Source organism: Hyperoodon ampullatus (genome assembly GCF_949752795.1).
Source record: "Hyperoodon ampullatus genome assembly, chromosome: 20".
Classification (NCBI taxonomy): Eukaryota; Metazoa; Chordata; class Mammalia; order Artiodactyla; family Ziphiidae; genus Hyperoodon; species Hyperoodon ampullatus.
In genome coordinates this window covers 12,958,424-12,977,468 of record NC_136933.1, presented here as the reverse complement: position 1 = coordinate 12,977,468, position 19,045 = coordinate 12,958,424, and the positions used below count along the sequence as shown (strand labels likewise).

At 35.0% G+C, this 19,045-nt stretch overlaps 1 protein-coding gene across 2 annotated transcripts in view; it reads left to right on the top strand.

Moving 5' to 3' along the window:
• WRN (WRN RecQ like helicase) overlaps positions 1 to 19,045 on the top strand; it is a gene marked incomplete at its 5' end in the record, with an annotated part of 102,714 nt that overhangs the window by 56,699 nt on the left and 26,970 nt on the right. For both annotated transcript variants that reach the window (XM_079726533.1, XM_079726532.1), the window contains 5 exons: positions 1,650 to 1,824; positions 4,096 to 4,277; positions 8,081 to 8,182; positions 8,466 to 8,558; positions 13,168 to 13,309. In XM_079726533.1, the coding sequence (XP_079582659.1) occupies positions 1,650 to 1,824; positions 4,096 to 4,277; positions 8,081 to 8,182; positions 8,466 to 8,558; positions 13,168 to 13,309 (694 nt within the window). The remainder of the gene's footprint in view (positions 1 to 1,649; positions 1,825 to 4,095; positions 4,278 to 8,080; positions 8,183 to 8,465; positions 8,559 to 13,167; positions 13,310 to 19,045) is intronic.

Below are 19,045 nucleotides of genomic sequence, written 5' to 3'. Positions count from 1 at the left end.
TCTTCAGAGAAGACAAGGAGCGAGGTCCTTTTACCAGCCACTTCACTGCTGTAATCAATAGGAATTTTTACTGCTTTGATTTTTCTGCTCTATAAGTTCAGATTTTTGTATTTTCTGCTTTTTTTAATGTAAAAAGTGATCCACATTGTTTGTATCAATTTGAACAATACAGATGCATGTAAATTGAAGAGTACGTAGATTTTTTTCCAGTCCCATTCCTCAGTTATTATTACTGTTGATATTTTTGCATTTAGCGTTTTAGGCGTCTGTTCTTTGTACTGTGCAAATATGTGTTCCCAGTTGTTGTTAGGTTGCTATAGTATGTCAATTTTTTCTGCAGTTTTCTCCTATTATATAAAGTATTGCTGCTATCTTTCTATATATTACGTTTAATGTTTAGGATGTTACAATATTCACATTTTGGTGTACAATTTTTCCTTCTTTGAAAAATGTTTTTTAAATGAGATTCTTATACATTAAAAAGATAATTTGCATTTTTTTCACTCTGTGGAGTTATCTACTATGAATTTTTGACATGGAAGTCCATTTGGTCACTCTCAAAAATTGCTTTGAGTAGATTATTCAGTAAGACTCGTAGAGTAAAATTACTGTCTAATTTTTCCCCTCTAAGTTTTCAGTGACTTTTACCATAGTCCTTCTTAAAGGTTTTATATACATTTAATTTTTAAATATTTACTTCACATTTTGTAGTATGAATGTATATGATCATGAACATTTAGATTATTTTTCACTATTATAGTTTTGTCGTGAATATTTGTGTATATGTATCTTTTGGCAGATGTGTGTGTTTGTAAAATAGATTCCTAAAATTGAAATTGTATCACAGGTTATGCACATGAAAAATTAAATAAAATAACTTTTCCTAAATCTAAATAGTATATTCTTTTTATATTGGTTAGATCAGCATAAATGAATGTATTTACATAAATGAATATGTGAGGAATTAAATAAATGTTCTATGGAGAGCATTATTTATACTTTTAATAAGTAAGCGCAAGTTTCTAAAACAGGCTTTCTAACAGATGTTATTTTCTGTAATGTTCATATAGTCTCAAGATACTAGTAAATACTTCCTTGAACTATAAAAATGATCTTTTACTATTGCATGAAAGTTCTTGCTTTTTTACTAAACAGATATAGAAATTCAATTTTACGATCATAAGAGGGAATAAGAATAATATAAATTTTATTCCTTCTCCTATGTAAACATTACATTTCTTATATAAATGAAGACTAATTGTTAATCTAGTGCTTTGCAATTCCAAAGGACGGTAACTGCGTTTCCATTAGTTTACAGGTTTTTAGCAAGGCTTCCGCTTCAATAAATAAACTTGTCTCTGGTTTTAGTTTGAACAAAAAAGTGAAGTCAAAGTTGTTTGGGTTTAATATAATTTATTTCCACGTTTGAGTGTCTAAAATGTTTCAGGTATTTGTTAAATATGTCATTGTTTTTTATATGCTTTCTCCTTTTAGTTTTTTACTAAAAGGAAAATTAAAGTTTAAAAACTAAATTAAAATGAAATTAAATTAAAATTTTAAAAAGAAAGGGAAAATTAAATGAGGTAAAACTCAAACTGGTCTGAAGCCTATATGCATATGTTTGTCCTTTTGCTCTTCTTTTTCTTTAGTTCTGATTGGGAATTTGAAGGTCCAGCTATCATCTACTGTCCTTCTAGAAGAATGACAGAAAAAGTTACAGCTGAACTTAAGAAACTGAAGTTAGCCTGTGGAACATACCATGCAGGACTGAGTATTAACTTAAGGAAACAAGTTCATCGTAGATTCATGAGAGATGAAATTCAGGTGTGAAGATTGATCATCATTACTGTCTGTTCCCCATAGTGGAAACAGATATTTCTCTAATATTTATTTACAAAATCTTTATTGAATACCTTCTTCTTCTTCTTCTTTTCTTTCCAGGAGGGACAATCAACTTTTTTTTTTTAATTTTTTTTTTAGTTAAAAATGTTTTAAATTTTTTAAATTTAAATTTTATTTTATATTAGAGTATAGTTGATTTACAGTGTTGTTAATTTCATACTATATATAAAATAGATAACTAATAAGAACCTACTGTGTAGCACAGGGAACTCTATTCAATACTCTGTAATGACCTATATGGGAATAGAATCTAAAAAAGCGTGGATATACATATATGTATAACTGACTCACTTTGCTGTACAGCAGAAACTAACACAACATTGTAAATCAACTATATACTCCAATAAAAAAATTAATTAAAAAATTTCTTTAAAGTTGGAATTGAATTTCATAATTTAAGTCTAATCATGAAAAATATTCATTTTGCGTTTAAGAAATCGAAAAACAAAAAGGTATATAAAAACATTTCAGGTGTACAGCCAAGTGATTTATTCATACATACACATTTGAATACCTTCTTTCTGATGAGCATAAAGCAGTCACTCTGATAGAATCAGTATATAACGTGGGAGATAGATATGTAAAAAAACTATTGCAGGCTAGTATAAATGGCAGCCTGTATATAGAATAGTGTTTAGGTGCACAGAGGAGGGAACGCTGGCTGTTAAGTTAGGTTGTGTAATGGGGTTGGTTCACCCAGGAAGAAGCAATCTGAATAGAATCTGAACAAGTGAATAACAGTTTGTCAAGTATGCAAGGCCAGGAGGTGATGAGGGAAAAGGAATAGGTTATAGAATTCCAGGAAGAAGGACTGGCATGTGCAAAGGCACTGTGATATGAGAGAACGTACTGGGTTCAGGAAATTGTGAGTAGTTTGCAATGGTTGGAGAAGAAGGGAGTATGAAGTAGGAAGGGCACGAAGTATAGGTAAAATGCAGAGAGGAATGGTGGAGACTCGTAGGAAAAGAGTTGAGTGGGTTGTTTGGCCACGTTGTAGAGGGTCTTAAAACTTGCAAAGAGGCAAGCTGGGATTGGTGTGAAGTTTCTCTACGTTTCCCAGACTACTTTAGCCGTAGAATTCTTTATTTAAATGAAATTTTATCTAATAGGTAAAACAGATTAAAGTAGAATCATTCTTGTTGAAGTTGATGTGACGGATGAAGGGGTCCAAGAGCTTCCCTATCTCCAAGTCAGTCCCTGGGGGTATTTTAGAATCCTCAGAGTTCTGCAGAACAGAATTTGGAAACCACTGTGACAGACTACTCTATATTTTTGAGCAAGATAATAGTATTATAGAAACATTAGACTGGGAGCACCAAGTAGGAATGATCTGAAGGAGAAAAACTGAAGAAAGGAAGGGTATTGATGAAGTTATTGTGAAGTGTTACAGCTGAGATTCATATAATGACTGGAATCCTGTCAGTGGGTGTCATACAGATTATTTGGGAAGATTTAAATTCAAGCCATGTGAGTAAGTTTAAATCATCACCATCAGGGGCTTCCCTGGTGGCGCAGTGGTTGGGAGTCCGCCTGCCGATGCAGGGGACGCGGGTTTGTGCCCCAGTCCAGGAGGATCCCGCGTGCCGCGGAGCGGCTGGGCCCTTGAGCCATGGCTGCTGAGCCTGCGCTCCACAACGGGAGAGGCCACGGCGGTGAGAGGCCCGCGTACCGCCAAAAAAAAAAAAAAAAAAAAATCATCACCATCAACATCATTTCCACACCCTGTTGTTATAAGCCTGGACTAGTCATCTCAAATTGAGAAGAACTTAACTTCTGCTTTGCATTTTCTTTAATGAGAAGCTTCCTTCTACCTTAGAATAATGCTAGAAAATATTAAGATACTATGCAGTCTTGAAACTTCATAATATTATCCCAAAGGCTCATTTACTATAATAAATAGTTTAAGAGCCTCTTTTGTGTCTTGTACTCATATGCATTCAGAGAAACCACTTTATTTGCTTCTTTTAATAGAGACGGAACAAATCCTATTTTATGGTCACCATTCCTTAATCTGTAAATTGGGCAGATAATCTTTTAATCTGTAAGCAGTTGGTTGAAATTATATTAAATTCATTTTCATGCCATGACTTTAGTTAATTAGTTAATGAACTAATTATTCTTACCAAAAGGTAAACATGTAAGGTTTTAGTTCTGCTAAATGATTGTCAAACTATGTTGTTATTTTATTCTCAGTGTGTAATAGCTACCATAGCTTTTGGAATGGGCATTAATAAAGCTGACATTCGCCAAGTCATTCATTACGGTGCTCCTAAAGAAATGGAATCATATTACCAGGAGATTGGTAGAGCTGGCCGTGATGGACTTCAAAGTTCTTGTCATGTACTTTGGGCTCCAGGAGACATTAACACAAATAGGTAAAAACATTTATTGCTTTCACCCTTGCAGATTTCTTTCTTTCCACGTAAGCTTCGAAAGTATTTGAGACAACATTCAAAATTTAAAGTAATATGTATAAGTGCATTTAAAACCAAAAGAAAACAGAAGACGTCTAAGAAGAACTTTGTGGTGTGTTGCTACCCAGAGGAGATGACCTAATTTCTTCTATACCTCATTTAGTGTGAAGAGTTAACTAAAAGCACTATACTGGGAATGTAACGTAGATCTTATGGAACACTTTTTAATATTGTTCATCGATGAGCTGTTTTTCTCCTCAGGTTCTCTCAAGTTTTGATATGTCTTCAGCCATAGTTACTTTAGATACCATTTATTTTGTTTTTATTTTTTTCTTCTCATGCTGCCATGGTGCTTATTCTAAATGACTTCTACCAATCCCAGTTTGTCTCTAATTACCATTTTTGTTTCCTTTGTTAGTTGTAAGAGAGCATGTCAGCTCTCCTTGGCACTGTGTGAATGATCATGTTGCCCTGTACTGACTGACTGCCATGGAAAAAATATTGTACTTAGTGTTTAGATACAGGAAAAACCATTCCACTTAAATACTAAACAGGTATCTTGTTGGCATTTATGTTCTGTGAGATTGATATTGAGAGGAAAACTTCATCTTGCAAAGTTTTAGGGACAGGGTTTACCAACTTATTCCTTCATCCATAAGAAAAAAAAATTCAAGAAAAAAAACCTATACGTGGTAACTGATGGGCCTGCTGATATGAGGTGTTTTCAAAATGCACCTCCATATAGCTACATAAGTTGAACTCTTGGATGGACCTATTAGGCCATCTTATTAAAATGATGAGAGTGCCTATCTAATACAGTTTTTGCTTTTATTTATTACTCAGCAATTTTTTTTGGAGTACTCACTATGTTCCAAGCATTATGCTTTGTGCCGGGGATCCAATGGTAAATAAAAGCAGATATAGTACCTGTTCTTATAGAGTTTACTGTATAATGGGAATGGCAGGTCTTAATCACAGAATCGTACAACCGTGGATACATAGGGTTCATTTTACTGCTCTTTTGTGTTTGAAAATTTCAATAACCAAACGTTTTTTTGAAAAGGATAATGCAAATTTGTATAAAATTAAAACTGTGTTAAGTGCTATGAAGGAAATTGCATCGAGTAGTGAGTATATTATGGGTGTGTGTTTACCAAGTTATAAAGGTCAGATAAGGCTTCCTTGAGGAAGTAATGGGTTAACTTGAGATATGAAAGAAGAATAGGGATTAATTAGGTAAGAATGTTTGCTATAAATTTTAAGCTTCTTTTAAGAGTAGTCACTAACTTTTGTTTCTTAACATACAGTCAATAAACCATCTTCTTAAACAGAACAATTATTATTTTCCTTTTGACACTGGTGTCTATGTGAAGCTTTTTATAAACTAATTTAAAATAATTGGGATAGAACACAGCTCTGCATGCTACAATTAAATTTGGGATTGCATCAAACATAAGTTGATTCCTACCAGTTCTGATTTTATTTGTGCATTGTGTTAAAGATGCTGAAGACTTAACAGCCCAAGTTTTACATTGTGGCTTGGCAGGTTCATCAATAGATATAGTTCCTGTGTATCTGAGTCTCAAAAGATATTTTAAATGGTTATCTCATTAAGATTTAACAGAGAGGGCTTCCCTGGTGGCACAGTGGTTGGGAGTCCGCCTGCCGATGCAGGGGACGTGGGTTCGTGCCCTGGTCCAGGAAGATCCCACGTGCCGCGGAGCGGCTGGGCCCGTGAGCCATGGCCACTGAGCCTGCGCGTCCAGAGCCTGTGCTCCACAACGAGAGAGGCCTCAACAGTGAGAGGCCCACGTACTGCACACACACACACACACAAAAGATTTAACAGAGAGTAACAGTGATTAGTAATCAAATAGTGGTGCCAGGAAATCGACTCTTGAATCTTTAGTACAGACAGGTTGTTCTTTGCATCCATATTAAAGGAAATAAAACTATAGGGTTAATCAGCATTAAAAAACATTTCAGCAAGGATTGAGGCCCAGATCTCTGACATCCTTGTGACAAAACTCTTCTATTAGAAAAAACAAAGTTTTAGAATAAATCGAATAGCTGGTTTTCAAATGAAAAGATCACTGTAATTCACAAAAGTTTTAGTCTGTCTTATGCTAGAATCCTGTGACTGAGAGAAGAAACTTGTCCAGTCATCAGTGTAAATATGCAATTTTATATTTTTTATTGGCAAAGTCTCAATGTCTGCACCTGCCATTATTTAAAACAGTCAAACCCAATAGTTACTGTAATTTTTGTTTAAAGGGAATAATTTGCAAATTAATCTCAGTTTAACAAATCTTCCACTGGCTTCACCTGATTTCTATTTATGGTATTGTTTTTAGAATATTTCTTCTTTTTCAACTTGTTTTTATTCTGTGGAATACTATACTTTAACTATTTTGATGGTCCTAAAAGAAGAATAAATATTCATTTGATTTGTTGTTAGAGACTTGTTACTTTATTTTCTTCAATTTGTTACTGAAACTGATGAGATTAGTTAAATGTAGATCATGGGAACCAAACATAAGGGAAGATCTAGCTCTCAGAGTGTGGGCATTGTTTCCTTTGTTCTTTCTATCTGAGGAGAAAGAGGTGAGCTAAACAAACAAAACAGAGCAAAAAAGGAAACTAATATTTAGCCCATGAGCTAGGAATAATGAGGTTAGATGGTTAACCTAGGAACTAGAGTCAATCATTGGAAGAGACTTTTAGGGAAATTACATGGAAAGGCATGGTGGTTGGTGGTGTCAGATGATAAGAATGTTTTTGAATAAGAGATCATTTGTGTGTCCAGACTTCCCAGAACTCACTTAACTGGATTCCCTGTTGGTATCATCCTTGAGAATTGTACAGAGGTATTTTTATCAGTTAAAAGGCTGTATAGTCAAAACATGAGTGATGAGGATCAGTATTATCACTTAGATCTTGTGGATAAATTATTGTTTTCTTTTGAAATATTTGAAACCTGTTCAACTCAGATTTCTCTTTATTCTTGGAAAGATATGCAAAGACTATTTGGAAGATTGTCATCATCTGATATACGATAGTCATGGAACTTCTTCACAGGAGAGTAGAATTAACAGAGTCAGGATGAGGTATAGCAGCATTAACTTAAAAAAAAACATCTTTAGTGTTACTTAAAAAGTTTATATAAATTCAATATTATGGGGAAAAAATGGTTAGAATTGTTTGAGGAAGGAACTTAATTCTGATACTTTATTGGTGTCCTGTAATACCCCATAATACAAAGAGGTAGTTTTTAGAGGGCTGAGAAGTTCTCTGAAGAGCTAAAGTGATGAAGGCTCATATTTAGATCATGAGTCTTTTTCAGTATTCCTTATATAGATTAGATGCCTTTAGTTTCTCATATAAAATAACTTAAAGAATAACCTTTTACTGGGAAAAGGTAAAAATTCACGTACAGTAGAAAGATTGCCAAAAAAGCAAGTAGCATATACGTCAAAATGAAGAACTTTAGGGTTTTAACAGTTTTTCATAGGCAGCTAAAAAATTGATGCTTGGACATGGGTAGAATTCTTTCAAAAGTAATTTTCATAAAAATCAGAAAAATGCTTGCCTCTTATGGGGGCATTGACTGGGAAGGGACACAGTAACTTTCTGAGATGATAGAAGTGTTCGTTATCTTGTTAGCACTGTGGATGTTATAGGCTATGAAAAATAAACAGGAATAAATAAATGAAATAAAACTGCTAATACAATTTTAATACTACTGTGGTATTCTTAATTGACAGGCGCCTCCTTAGTGAAATATGCAATGAAAAGTTTCGATTATACAAATTAAAGATGATGGCAAAGATGGAAAAATATCTTTATTCCAGAAGGTGTAGGCGACAGTAAGTATTATTTACTTTATATCAGTTAATAACAAGGACTTATAGATAATACTCTTAAGAAAAAAGTTTTGCAAAGTAATTAGAAGTATTTAAAAAGTATTTGATGGTGTTACATATGTGCTGAATTTTTAAGGCAACTTGCTTTGTGCCACAGTAAACTGAAGCCAAATAATGAGGTCTCAGCTGAATCAATTAATGTTGATTTCACCTCATTATTTTCAGCAATGAATTTAACATATATGTTTTTGTTCTTTTATTTAATTTAAAATTTTTTCTTGGGTAGACTCATCTTGTCTCATTTTGAAGACAAACAGCTACGAAAGGCCTCCTTGGGAATTATGGGAACTGAAAAATGCTGTGATAATTGCAGGTCCAGGTAATGTTTTCTTCTTCTAGATGGACATTCTAAAAGTCTTTGTTTCTCTTCCTTTGCAAATAATTTTTAATTGAATTTTTGTTGAGTGATATGTATTGCAGTTTTTTAAAAACAAAATAATGAATTTATTTATTAAAAAAGAGGACAAAGCAAACAGTATTACAATCTTTTACTTTTATAAATGGATAAACCAATTAATGGTAGACCTAAATCTAAACATATCAATAGTTATATTAAATGTAAATGGTCTAAAAATACCATTTAAAGGCAAAAATTGTTAGAATTGGTTTAAAAATATGACCCAACCAAATGCTGTCCACAGAAATCCACTATAGGTATAATTATATAGGTAGATTAAAAATAAAAAGATAAAAACTGTATACCATGAAAACATTAATCAAAAGAAAGCTAGAGTTGTTACTTTTAATGTCAGATAATGGAGACTTTGGAGGAAGAATATTAGCAGGGATAAAGAAGGACATTACATGATGATAAAAGAGTCAGTTTACCAATGTATCAGTCAGGGTTCTCCAGAGCAATACATGCACATATGTGTACACACACACGCACACACACACACACACAGATAATGAGAGAGGGAGAGAGAGGTTAATTTTAAGGTATTGGCTCATGAAGTTGTAGGGGTTGGCAAGCCTGAAATCTGTAGGCAGCCTAGCAGGCTGGAAAGTTGGGCAGGGTTTCTACATTACAGTTTTGAGTCACAATTCCTTGTTCTCCAGCCAACCTCAGTCTTTGCTCTTTAAGGCCTTCATCTGATTGGATGAGACCTACTCACATTATCAAGGGTCAGCTCCTTTACCTAAAGTCAACTGATTGTAAATGTTAATCCCATCTACAAAATACCTTTATAGCAACATCTAGGTTAGTGTTTGACCAAATGACTGGGTACCATAGCCTAGCCAAGCTGACACACAAAGATAACCATTATATATCCAAGAACACCTAATCCTAAATGTGTATATACTTTAAAAAGAACTGACAGAATTGAAAGGAGACCCTGTAAGTAAAGTTGGTGACTTCAGCATCTCTCAGTAATTAATAGAGCTAGTAGACAGAAAATCAGTAAGAAAATAGAAGAAATGGAACAGGACTGTCAGCAAACTGTCTAATTGACTTTTATAGAATATTCCACCTAAGAACAGCAGATACATGTTCTTTTCAGGTACAGATGGAATGTTCATGAAAAGAGACTGTATTCTGGATCATAAAACAAACCTTAACACACTTAAAAGATTTGTATTTATATAGAATACATTTTCTAACTAAAATGGAATGAAACTAGAAATCAACAGCAGAAAGATAACAGTAAAGTCTCCAAACACTTGGAAATTAAGTAACACACTACTAAATAATCCATTAGTCAAAGAGGAAGTCTCAAGGTGAATCAGAAAATATTTTGAACTGAGTGAAATGAAAATACAAAATGTGTGGGGTACAGCTAAAGTGATACTGACAGCGAAAATTAGAGCATTAAATACTTACAGTAGAAGAAGGGTTTCAAATTAGTAATTAAGCTTCCACCTTAAGAAACTAGCAAATAGGGGTAAAGAAAACTAAAAGGAGGCAGAAGGAAGGAAAGATAAGAGCATAAACCAATAGAAAACAAAAACAATTAGAGAAAACCAATGAACTCAAAAGCTCATTCTTTGAAAAGGTCAATAAAACTGATAGAAAGTTCTAAAAAAAAAAAAAAAAAAAAAAGAGGAGACACAGATTACCAATATCAGGACTGAGAGAGGGAATTTCACTCTAGCCACAACAGACATTAAAAGGATAATGAAGAAATACTATGAATAACTCAGTGCACATACATTCAGTAATTTAGGTGAAATGGACCAATTCCTTGAAAACCTCAGACTAATAAAACTCACTCACACACACACAAAAAACAACAAAAAAAACCCTCACTCACAATGAAGTACATAACCTGAATAATCCTACCACTGTTGAAGAAATTGGATCCTTGTTAAAAACTTCCGAAAATAAAATTCCCTAGCCCAAATGATTTCAGTGGCAAATTCTACCCCCAAAAAAGAAGAAATAATGCCAGTTCTACTATTTATGTGATATTCTCTCAAACATAAAACTGCACTGTAGAGATGAAGAAAAGATTAGTGGTTGCCAGAGATTAGAGGGATGGGGTCAAGTTTATGATTACAAAGGAATAGCACAAGGGAGTATTTTGCAGTGATGGATTTGTTGCATGTTCTGATTGTGGTGATGGTTAGAAGAATCTATGAATGTGTTTAAATTTGTAGACCTTAACACACACACACACAGACATACAATCAATTTAACTGTATATTAATTGAAAAAATAAAATACAAATGGTGTATGTAGTTGAGCTAACCATATACTAGGTGTGGTAGCTGTATTACTGTTAGACAAAAGGAGTTTTATTAGGGATGGAGAGGGTCTCTATGCAGTGATAAATGGTTCTTCCACCAAGAGGACAGAATTGTTCTATGCACCTTAAAAAAAACCCTACAACTATGTAAAGCACAGACTGACAGAAAAGCTGGAAGAAATCAACAATTCCACCATCAAAGTAGGAGAGGTTGATATAATTTTTAGTTATTGGTAGGTTAAGAAATCAAAAAATTAGGAAGCAATAGAAAATCTGGTCAATATGGTAACAAGTTTGATTTATTGGACATGCAGTATGTAGAAGCCTTTACCAAGCAATTAGAGTAATGTGTCTCAAACATTTTTACTTCGTGACCCACATAGTTAATGGCTAATTGAGTCTAGGTTCTGTTCAGAACCCTAAGATCTCAAGGGATTAACCTTCAGCACACCTATAATCCATTTGTAGCACACGGGCTGGGAAGCGCTGAATTAGAGACTACACTTCTCAAACATAGATGGCATATTTATAAAAATGAACTATAGGGACTTCCCTGGTGGCACAGTGGTTAAGAATCCTCCTGCCAATGCAGGGGACACGGGTTCGAGCCCTGGTCCGGGAAGATCCCACATGCCACAGAGCAACTAAGCCCGTGCACCACAACTACTGAGCCTGTGCTCTAGAGCCCATGAACTACCACTACTGAGCCCGTGAGCCACAACTACTGAAGCCTGTGCGCCTTGAGCCCGTGCTCCACAACAAGAGAAGCCACCGCGATGAGAAGCCTGCGCACCGCAACGAAGAGTAGCCCCTGCTCGCCACAACTAGAGAAAGCCCGTGCATAGCAATGAAGACCCAACGCAGCCCAAAATAAATACATAAATAAAAAATTAAAAACGTACTATATATTAAAGCAGTGGGTGGCAAAACTATGGCCCATGGACCAAATCCACTCACTGCCTGTTTTTGTAAATAAAGTTTTTTTGTAATACAGTCTTGCCCTTTTGTTTATATATTATCTATGGTTGTTTTTGCAGAGTTGATCTAAGTAGTTGTGACACAGAGATTGGCCCACAAAGCCTAAGCTATTTACTGTCTGGCCCTTTATAGGAAGAGTTTTCTAACCTCTGTACTAGACTGTAACCTGTCTCAAGTTTTCAGTGTATTGGTTTCAAACACACCACATTTTCTGGCCAGAATGCAACAGAATTAGAAGTAAACAAGAGGATAAAAAGGGAAATTCTCATTTATTTGGAAATTTAAAATAACACTCTAAAGTAACTCATCAATCAAGGAAAAAACTCAAACTGGAAATTAAAACATTTTTAGAACTTACTGATAATTACAGCAATATACATTAAAACTTGTATGCTGCAGCATTGGTGGGAATTTGATAGCTTTAAATACTCGTATTAGAAAAGAAAATTAATGAACTAAGTATCCTATTAAAGAAGTTAAAATAGAGAATAAACCTAAACATAGCCTTTTTTTCCCTAAAAATATATCTAGAATACTATATTCTTATTGCTATTTCAAAGATATTTATTACAAAGAAAGCAACAGAATTAGGTAGTTGAACTATATTAGTTGATTTTCTCTGAGTCCTTTTGTTCTCAACATGCCATAAAGAATTCTCATTTGTATTAATGAGAATTAATACAAATGAGAATTTCATTAATTTGTGTTAATGATAATTTCTACCTGAAAGATGGCTTAGGAATTTAACTTCTAAATGGACTTACATGAAAAGCTTATAATCTTTGGTCATATTTTAAAGTATGACTTTAACAACTTCTTGCATAGGAGATGTGTTTTTTCAGTTCAGAAGTTTTGCGGCAGGGGTGGGGGTGGGCAATAAACCTTTTCTTCCATCAAAACCTAACACAAAAGTCCAGTATTTATACAGTCGGTCAAGTGGATCTGTTTGAGCTGTAATCCTGCGTTCTGCTTGCTTGAACCTGTTTCTCTCTATGGCCCAAGGTACCTCCTGTGAAACTTGGATCCTAGGGCACTAGCTTCGAGAACCATTAATATAACATACCTGTGATGCTATATTATAGTTTATATTTCATGTTTTACATACTTTACATGCTCTCAGCTGTATTGAACTTTATTTGTATCTTCTGAAGCAGTTGGCACATTTAAGATATTTTTTTACTGTGCTAACTGTTACACGAAATCTTTTTATTTCTAAAGGTACATGCCTTGGCTAAGCTTTCTTTACATTTTGTTTTTATTTAGATTGGAACGCTGCTATTCCATTGATGACTCAGATGATATGTTACAGGACTTTGGTCCACAAGCATTCCAGCTCTTATCTGCCGTGACCATCTTAGGCGAAAAGTTTGGAATTGGGGTTCCAATTTTATTTCTCCGAGGATCTGTAAGTATGTCTGTGAGTCACCTTCAGAGTTCTTCTTTTACTCCTATTACACTTTTCTTCATAGGTTTGCTGTTGTACGATTATAGCTTTGGCTTTAGTTATCAGAACTCAGAGAGTCATATTAAGTTCCATTTAAGCACTGCATTCATTACCTTTGACAAAACCTGTGTGTATCATTAAGACACTGCTTCCAGGCTGTCTGTTTCAGTTTATTACATTGCAGTTGGATGAATCCCTAGACTGGTCTTTTATAGGATAATTAAGAAAAGTTTACTTTCATTGTGTCAAGGGACAGGTAGAACAAATTTGTATCTTTTGGTGCCCTGTGAAGTCGTAAATTTTTTGAACAAAATTTAAATTTCAGTGATTATTTGTAAATGTCTAAGTTCACTAATAATATTTGGTAGTATATTTTTTCTTTCCTTCTATTTTATTTCTAATCAGAAGTATTTAAAATTCTAAGAAAGTTTTTTTCTTCACCAATGAATAGTTAATTCTGCTACTTTTTTTTTTTTTTTTTGAGTGATTAGTATGCCAGCATTATGCTAACAGTTGCAGGTACAAATATGAGTAGGTCATGACCCTTATAGCCAAAGAGCTTTTTCTGTAGTCCTTTTGTTTATATGATTTTATTCCTGATTTAGAAGTCTGTAAAGCTAAGTATTATATATTGACGTTAGTTGAATAAACCAAAAATGGGAGATAGAATCCTTTGCAACTACGTATATTTATTAAAAATATACTAAAAGTGGAGATTAAAATTCTCACTGTGTATGTAGAACTTTTTTTTTAAGTTTTGTTTTCTTTATCTATTTTACTTATTTATTTTTGGCTGTGTTGGGTCTTTGTTGCTGTGTGTGGGCTTTTCTCTAGTTGCGGTGAGCGGGGGCTTCTCTTGTTGCGGAGCACGGGCTCCAGGTGCCCCAGCTTCAGTAGTTGTGGCTCACGGGCTCTAGATGCAGGCTCAGCAGTTGTGGCTCAGAGGCTTAGTTGCTCCACAGCAACTAATGTGGGATCCTCCCGGACCAGGACTCGAACCCGTGTCCCCTGCATTGGCAGGCAGATTCTTAACCACTGCGCCACCAAGGAAGCCCTGTATGTAGAATTTTAAAAATAATTTAGGTCAGCATTCATTTCTTAAATTCTCAAATACTTTGTGTAAATATTTACTTTCTGAGTTTTTGTTTTGTTTCGAAAGGGACTTATTAAGTTAGCCAGTTGTGAAATACTTTTTTTTTTTTTTTTGCGGGACACGGGCCTCTCACTGTTGTGGCCTCTCCCGTTGCGGAGCACAGGCTCCGGATGCGCAGGCTCAGCGGCCATGGCTCCCGGGCCCAGCTGCTCCGCGGCATGTGGGATCTTCCCAGACCAGGGCACGAACCTGTGTCCCCTGCATCGGCAGGCGGACTCTCAACCACTGTGCCACCAGGGAAGCCCGTGAAATACTTTTAATGAAATGCTAAAAATATGTTAACTTCAGGTACTGATGTTTTTAGATTATGGAGTTTAAAATTTTGTTCTTAAATCTCAAGTTTGGTTAGAAATTTAACGGTAGAAGTGTTGCCTAAGGTACTTGGTTTAGCTGATATGAGTGCTGCTATATTTTTTTTAAAAAAGAATTTAAGTTGCAAGGGATAGATTTAATGTAATTGAGATCTATGAAAATTTCTTGTCTCTGTCATCTTTAAAACCTGTGTATCCCAGCTGAATGTATAATTTATAAAAATTATCCTTGTTTTAATTTGGTGTAATCCAGCAGTATCCAGTATCAACAGCTAAGTGGAAATGGGCTCCTAGACAAACTTGAACTGGTCGCAAGACGGATCAGATTTCACCTATTATTTGAAAACCAAGTCAGACCGCTTATACCAACGGTCTCTTTTGGGAGTCTGCAAATTAAGAAGTTTATTCTTTGTGAAATTTTATATTACCCTTGCTAGATAAAGGCGTAAAACTTTTTAAAAAAGTACCACTTAACGAAAATTTGTAGACATTAACTACAGTGAAAATAAGGCAAGTTTTTTCCCCCCAATTTCAGTGATCTTGGTATCTACTGGGATACCATTTTTTAAATTATAATTTTATTTCCTTTGAGAATTTAGTGAATCATCTACCTTAACTAATTTAGGAAAAATTAATATCTTTATAGATAATTTTCATTTGTAAGATGATTAAGTATCTTAACCTTGAAACTCTTGGAGTTTATTTAAACAGATAATATTTGTACATATGAAACAAATATTTCAGCAGCACATGAGTCTCCTCTTTTACATAGGATGTTTAAAAATAGTATAAATGATTATTCAGGCCATTCAGGTGTTTGTGAATGGAGTTTAAAATTTTGTTTTTAAAGCATAAGTTTTGCTGGAAATTAAATAGTAGAAGTATTGCCTAAGGAACTTTGTTTTAGGGGTCTAAATAGCTCACCACATAAAAATCTTTTTATTTTATTTTATTTCTTTATTTTTTTGTGGTACACGGGCCTCTCACTGTTGTGGCCTCTCCTGTTGCGGAGCACAGGCTCCGGACGCGCAGGCTCAGCGGCCATGGCTCACGGGCCCAGCCGCTCTGTGGCATGTGGGCTCTTCCCGGGGCACGAACCCGTGTCCCCTGCATTGGCAGGCAGACTCTCAACCACTGCGCCACCAGGGAAGCCCCACATAAAAATCTTTAAATACCTTTGTGAATTAAGTATTAAGATATGCAGTTATCTTAATTTTACAGATTAGAAAACAGACACAGTCATTAATTTGCATAATCAGAAGATTAAGTGAAACCTCTTTCCTGATCATGTTATCAAAGTGCTAAACCTTATCATGGCTCCAGAATTAGAGGACACTTTTGATAAAAGATGCTTTGACTATAGGCAGCCACTGGAAAACTATTGTTAGTTTTAATTACCCTTTATAATTTTCAAACTTTCTAACAGGAGAGGGTTATCCGTTTAATTTTTCGGACAAGCTATTTCATCAGGTTGAAATATATTCCTAGAGATAATTATTGTAACTTTATATTTTGGCTTTATTGTTCACATAGAATAACAGTCCCAGAAATGACCTTTTTAAGCTCTGAAGCGGCAGCTGTGAACTTCCTTGGCCTGTAGGAACTGGGAAAGAGGCAAAAGAAAAAAAAATTAGTTAAAATATAGACAGAAACTATGGACTTATTTTGCACTTTAAGAACACAGGAATCTAAAACTTCTTAAGAGTTTATAACTACTTTTTTCTCCTAGTTATTAAACTTTTTTTTTTTTTTTTTTGGCCGTGCTGCATGGCATGCGGGATCTTAGTTCCCCAACCAGGGATCAAACCCGTGCCCCCTGCAGTGGAAGCATGGACTCCTGACCACTGGACCGCCAGGGAATTCCCAAAACATCTATTTTTGTGGGAGCTACTGTACTCTGTTTTGTGGGGAATTCAAAGCGGAATTAGATGAGACATCATCTAGTATGGAAGGTGTTACTTGAGAAGAAATAAGTATATTGCAGCATAAAAAGAGATCGGGGACATATGAATAGATATAAAGTGTTATTTAAGTTCTGAAGAGAGAGTGCTTGTTAATGGCTGTGAAACTAGAGAAGTCTTTGTTATGGTATCACTGGCGCTTTCTATTCTGTGGATGATAAGAGTAGAGTTGGGCATTCAGAGCCAACCCGAGGGAAGAAGGTGGAGAGGAATGTGGCATTCCCAGCGGAAAGAACTACCACAACAAGCAATCGTGATTTTTAAAGAAGTTAATTCAGAGAAGTGGCAAGTTTGTTTGTTTTCTCTATCAGATAATGGTGCGAAGATTTGGCTTTTATTAGAAAGTGATCCTTTGGGACTTGTGCTCTGGCCAGTCGGCTCCCTTTATTCTAACACACATCGATCCATTCATAGGTTTCCAGACTCCCTGATGCATCCATTTGGTACCCTAACTTTTCCAGCCTGCTTTGTAAAGGAAAAGAATGGGTTGATAATTTCCATTTTTGAGACTTTGTCCCATAGAAGTAGACACTCTTAGAGCAAAAAGATTATTTAATTCTACCACCTTATTATACAGCGGTTAATACTAAGTCCCAGAAAGTTAAATGACCTGTGTCACGTCAGGTCATTACTTTGTGCCAGAAGCAGGATGAGGGACAGCTTTCCTAACTAACGTTCTAGTACTGTGTCTGTTTTATTATGCTGTTCACATGCAGTTTTAAATTTGTATTTTTAGGTTGAATGATCTAGAGATACTAGAATGAAGATTTATGATTGGTAAGGGATATGTGCATGTATAATTGTGCACTCCTTAAAATCAGTGCCCAAATCTCTATATCCGCTATGGCAGCTTTCTCATCCTTAGCAGTTTTACTTCGTCAGTGGGTTAACCTGGAAAATTAAGTTAACTAGAACATATAAGTAATTAATGGCAGATGCCTCGCTCAGAGTAAGAAATTGTTAGACATGTGTGGGTTTTTTTTTTTTTAGGCATTTGTTGTTGAAAATCCTTATTCTGTTTTTTCAGAAATGTTACTTGGGTAAATTTGGATTTCTCGTTGAAAAGAGAATATGATTTCTTTAAAACAAAATGATCTATGTCGAAGAGCAGAAATATTTCGTTTGTGTATGGTGATTGCTGTGGAAACATGACAGTGTAAATTTATTCACACAATACACAGTATTCACAATGATTATTGATCATGAGGGGAAGGGACAGTTACCCCTGCTGATGAGAAGAACATCTCATTTCTTCATATCAGCAAATGTGTTCATTCACTTCAGGTTGTTTTCTGCTTATGAAAGGGAAGGCTAGAGGAATAATTTTTAGTGTCCAGATTGCTAATAAGTACTAGTTAGGCAACTTAATATCTTTGGTGTTATTAGTTTGCAAGCAGTAGATTCTCCTACTATAAAGGTAAGCCCCCAGCAGGTGTAGAATGCCATTACAAATGTTCTGGGAAAACTGACTCGATACTGAGTCAGGGCTTTTGCTTTTATGTTAAGGAAGGCAGGCTAAGTTAAAGGATCAGCTGTTAACTCATAAAAATAAGGTTAATATTATTGAGCCAGGCTCTGTCCTGTCCTGGTTACTCAATCTTCATGACATCCCCAAGAGATAGGAAGTATTATTATACTTGTATAGCAGCTGAGGAAATAGAAACACAGGTAAGTTAAGTAACTGACTTGCCCAAAATCCAAAAGCTAGTAAGTACTGGAGCTGTGACTTGAACCCAGGTGGTCTAGCTGCACTAACTACAATCAGTATATATGTATATGTATGTATATTGGTGTCTGTGTGTCTGTGTGTATATATATCCCTGGTGTAGTGGTCTGGAGGACTGTGTCCTAGTCTTACCTCTATGACCTTAGGCTACCTCTTAACATCTTTGAGCCTCTGATTGTTTGTATCTGAGTAAAAATGACGAGATAGATCAATGAGCTCCAATGTTCCTTCCAGATCTGAAATTCTGTGATGTTTGATTTTAAACATTCTACACAAATCAAACCAAAGTCAGTTAGTATAGGTCGTAGAGGTTGTTGTGGAAAAAGGTGCCACGTTGTACATGGGTGTTTCTGTTTCTCTGAATCTTGTTCTAGTACAATTTTTGTAAATATAATCACCATGATACTAAAGCTTTATTACTTAGCTATTTTAATACAAAATTCAATTTCAATTTTTATTTTTAGAATGCATGTTACAGACCCTGTTAACTAAACCTATAAGAAGCCTGTGGGGTTTTTTTTGTTTGTTTGTTTGTTTTTTTCCTTT